This window comes from Gavialis gangeticus, unplaced genomic scaffold (genome assembly GCF_001723915.1).
Source record: "Gavialis gangeticus isolate Ggan-Ray unplaced genomic scaffold, GavGan_comp1, whole genome shotgun sequence".
Classification (NCBI taxonomy): domain Eukaryota; kingdom Metazoa; phylum Chordata; order Crocodylia; family Gavialidae; genus Gavialis; species Gavialis gangeticus.
In genome coordinates, this window is record NW_017728992.1 from 13,461,935 (window position 1) to 13,465,981 (window position 4,047).

The 4,047-nt window shown below is 45.8% G+C and overlaps 1 protein-coding gene across 1 annotated transcript in view; it reads left to right on the forward strand.

Moving 5' to 3' along the window:
- ADCY2 (adenylate cyclase 2) overlaps positions 1–4,047 on the forward strand; it is a 564,608-nt gene that overhangs the window by 3,784 nt on the left and 556,777 nt on the right. Inside the window, exon 2 of the mRNA XM_019518414.1 lies at positions 2,593–2,647. Within this exon, the coding sequence (XP_019373959.1) occupies positions 2,593–2,647 (55 nt within the window). The remainder of the gene's footprint in view (positions 1–2,592; positions 2,648–4,047) is intronic.

The window sequence follows — 4,047 nt, forward strand, 5'->3', positions numbered from 1 at the left end:
GTCAGGCAGGGGGTGGGGCAGGGCAGGGCAGGGCAGGGCTGGGGGAGTGGGTGGGGCCTGTGAACTACAAGCACCCCACAGGGGATTAAGTTACAACCCCTGGGCTCCTACCCACTTCCATTGTCACTCTGGATACAACAGCAGCTGGAGTAGCCAGACTTCTTTTCACTCTGTTAGGATCAACTGGGATGTAGCCTGTCACTCAGCAAATTACCATAAGCAGATTGGGATCACACCAGGTATCAGTCAAAGTCTGTGTCTTCAGTCCAAGGGCTGAGACAGTATCATGGTCAGAAAGGAAGGTACATCAGAGATGGGAGGTCCAAAGAGAGGGGACAGGGACTACGGTGAAGATGGAATCAGCAGTGTTGCTGGGACAAGTCCCACAGGAAGTTGGAAGTGTTTTATAGCCATCCTATCAGGGGTTCACAGTGCCTATAGGTCCTGCCTGATCACCTGACTCCTCATTAACACTTTTATGGAAGGAAACAGACTTGGCTGGGACTAGTATGTGACCAGCTCTGGGGTGGTACTGAGCATTCAGCCTAAGTCTGCTGGCCTGGCTTTCCTGTGATCAAATGTCTGAGTTTCTGACAACTTCCTCCAGCTTCCACTTTCTGCACCTGTTTAAGAGTAGCATGGAGCAGCATGACACAAAAGCACAGTATGAGGCAAGTAATGGGGATTACCCATGTTGGGTATTGCAAGAAGGGGGAGGGGCGCCTGCATGGATGTTCACTGTAGTGGTGGAAGGTTTGTCAACACACGCTGCAGTGGAGGAGTTAGGCATGAACTGCAGTGGAGGATACATGCTGCAGTAGAGGGTGCATGTATGTGGGTTGTGGCCTGAGGACCCATAACTTCCACTGGTCCATCCTATGGGATGTGCAGGCATATGGCCCTCAGCCACTCTCAAACTGAACAGCTCTGCTTTGGATGCTGTCACTGGGAGTGCAGGCAGAAGTTATATTTGTTGCACTATTGGCCCCCAGAAAACACTTTGCAGTTGTGCCATGGCACATGTGTATGGCTACAGAACACTTGAAGCAGCCGATTGCATGGCAAATTAACTTGGGAGCACCTTAGGGAACTTGTGTTACCTAGGGTTAATTTGTAGTGCAATTATCCTGCACCCGGGGCTGTCAGCAGCATGGGAGGGGGAGTGATGTACTGGCTGGAGTTTGCATAGCCTGAGCTGGTGGGAAGATGGGTGGATTGGAGGCCCCCCTCACAGCTTGCCCCCCAGCCCCCTCCCTCCAACTCAGGCCAGGCAAATCCCAGCATACAGCTAGTTCCCTCTTCCCCCCCACCCCCGCTCCCTTCCTGTATACAGACAGAGCTGGGAGTGGGTGGGTGGGACTGGGGGAGAGGGGAGGCTCCGCAGCTATAGGCAGGCTTCTCAGACTCCTGTGGGCAGGCTCAATTTTGGGTCAGGGTGGGGTGGGGGAACCATTCTAACTCATGGTACTTTACATAAAGTGCTATGAATTAGTGTTAGTCTGCACATCTGTCAGCGTCCAGAGAGTTTCACTCTTGTAACTGGGGAGAGGACATGGGACAGGACTTCAGGGCTAGGTCCCCTTAAGCCAAGGACTCTTAGAGCCAGAAGGGGTGGCAGTTAAGGACAAGCTGTGGACCTGTCCCTCCTGCAGACTGCATGCTTTGAACAAAGACTTCCTGTGCAGGCCTGAGTAGCTGAGGTCAGGTGACCAGAAGGGGGCCAAGGTCCATAAAAGCAGAGCATTGGCTGACAGCAGGGGAGAGGAAAGAGACCTAGAAGCCAGCTAGTTGGACCCTGGGCCCCACAAGGAGCACACCCAAGGATGTGTGGATCACTGCAGTAGTGAGTGATGTGAGAATTTTTTTTTTCTTAGCTGTTTTCTTTTGGGCCCAACAGGGTGAAGTTTATGTTTAGAAACTTTGTTTGGTGGCCCAGAGGGCAAGATTGTTCATAGAAGGGAAGAACTTCCTGTTGTTAAGAACTGGTGGAATGGACATGGCTATAAGGGCTGAGGTGGAGGCTGCATAGCAGAAAGCTGAAACAAAGGACTGTGCTGTAATTGACCCTCAGTGTGTTAGGAGCACTTGTTTCAAGGCCTGGTAACCACCCAGGCAGCAGAGGATGAGAGCCTATAGCTTAGCCTGGAGGTGGAGTCATTGGCTTACAGAGCTGAGAGTTTTGGGTTGCAAGTAGGACTGTTGGCCAGGACAGGGAGGAACCTTGCATACAGCAGGGCAGAGGTCCCTGGTAGAGGCCTAAATCTAACTAGAGGCAGTGACACAGATAAGGACAAGACAATTATTACTGGGTTTGCATTTTCCTGCAGTGCTTGAAGGTAAGATAGCCTCCTGAAATTAGTTGACATCAAGGTGTGGCAGGAAAGTAACAGGAGGTAGAGAGTGGGGGTCTGAACCCTGGGCCCACTTGCCAGTGGCACCCTGTAACTATCTCAGACCCTATATACTATTCTACTTGTTTGGTTATTAGCAGAGAATTCAGCCACCACATTCTAACAAGTCTCAACTGAATATGTGTGAACTGAGATGCTTCAGAGACTTATCACCTGTGTTTTTTTGTTTTTTGTTTTACAGGAATGATGAGAGAGATGGTTGGGAGATGTCCCTGGCAAATTACAAACCCCTGAAAGTCAGAAGGCACTGGAGGTTTTGAGAAGTCGTAATAATTCTTTATTTAAAAAAAAGAGTAAGATAATGTGGTTTTTCTTAGTCTTGGAAATACTTGAGGTACTTTGGTAGATGCTTTCAAGGAAGGAAGATCATTTTCAGGTAGCACCCAGCATGGAAAATTCCAGCCCAAATGGTAAAATTTAGAAAGCTTATAAGCAATTAAACAACGGCTCTTACAATGGAAAGTGTTAGACACCCTTGCAAATGAGCAGTGTAACCATGCTACTCTTAAAATGAAAAATAAAGGGCTTCCCATGACTTGAAAAAATTAAAAATACCGTTTTAGTAGTTTACTACTGTAATCAGGTGGAACAGAATATAGGAGAATATGATCTTGTTGCTTTTCCAGATGGATTAAAGAGGTCAGATGCAATGTTGCCTAACCTTTCTTCAGAGGCATAATGACATGGCCAGGTCCCCAGGGCAATTCCTTGCTGCTGCACTGCTGGCATCATCCTACAGTGACAGCTGTTTTTTTTTTTTTTCTGCTGCCCCAGTTGCCCCACTCCAATTACTCCATGGTCTTTCTCTGAGAAAGCAAATGAGAATGACTTCTGCTGTTTTGGCCAGTTAGTAATGAGTAAAAATGCTTTGTGATCTGGCCAAGTGAAAAAGTCTCAGACTTGAAATAAGCTGCAAACACCACTCTGAGAATTAAAAAAAGAAATCATGCAGGGTTTACACACAAAGTCAACGGAACTGAAGAAAAAAACAAATTGTTACTGGCTTCCATTTGCAGTTCAGACTTCAAGTGTGACTGATTTCTAGTGCTTCTGTGAACTGAGTAGAACAGATCTCTCAGTGTGAGGTAACTGATCCTTTTATATTTCACCTGAAAAGCAGCCCCTCTGATGTTGCAGTGCTCTTTACTACCATCCTGGAATACTGGTCCGTCATTCTCAGTTCCTGCAGTATTCTGGGTTTCTTTTCAGATGCTGTCAAGTGGACTGATTGATCTGTGGTATCTCTTAAGATCGTATTCTGAATTCCTAGAAGACAAATGAGTCAAAACTGGAGTTTTCTTATATAATTTTCTAGAAATCAAACAGAATCCCTTTATTAGTAGACAAAATATGGTTTAACGTGCTTAAATGCTTATTAATAATTTGTGCTCTTTTTCCATGTAAATGAGCTTTAAATTCAAGAAAGCCATTATTTATCAATGTTTATGTTATGACTAATATTATTCAAGAAGAAAAATCCATTAACAAAAGGGTTATAAAAAGTTAAATTTTCACCCAGCTCTATAGGTAGACCAGAATATTTTTTAATAAATACCATTTCCAAGTGCTTTCTAACTTTTTCAAGTGCACTATTTTTAAAGTTTTTTAAAGTGCTGTTCTGGTTTGAAGCCAGAGT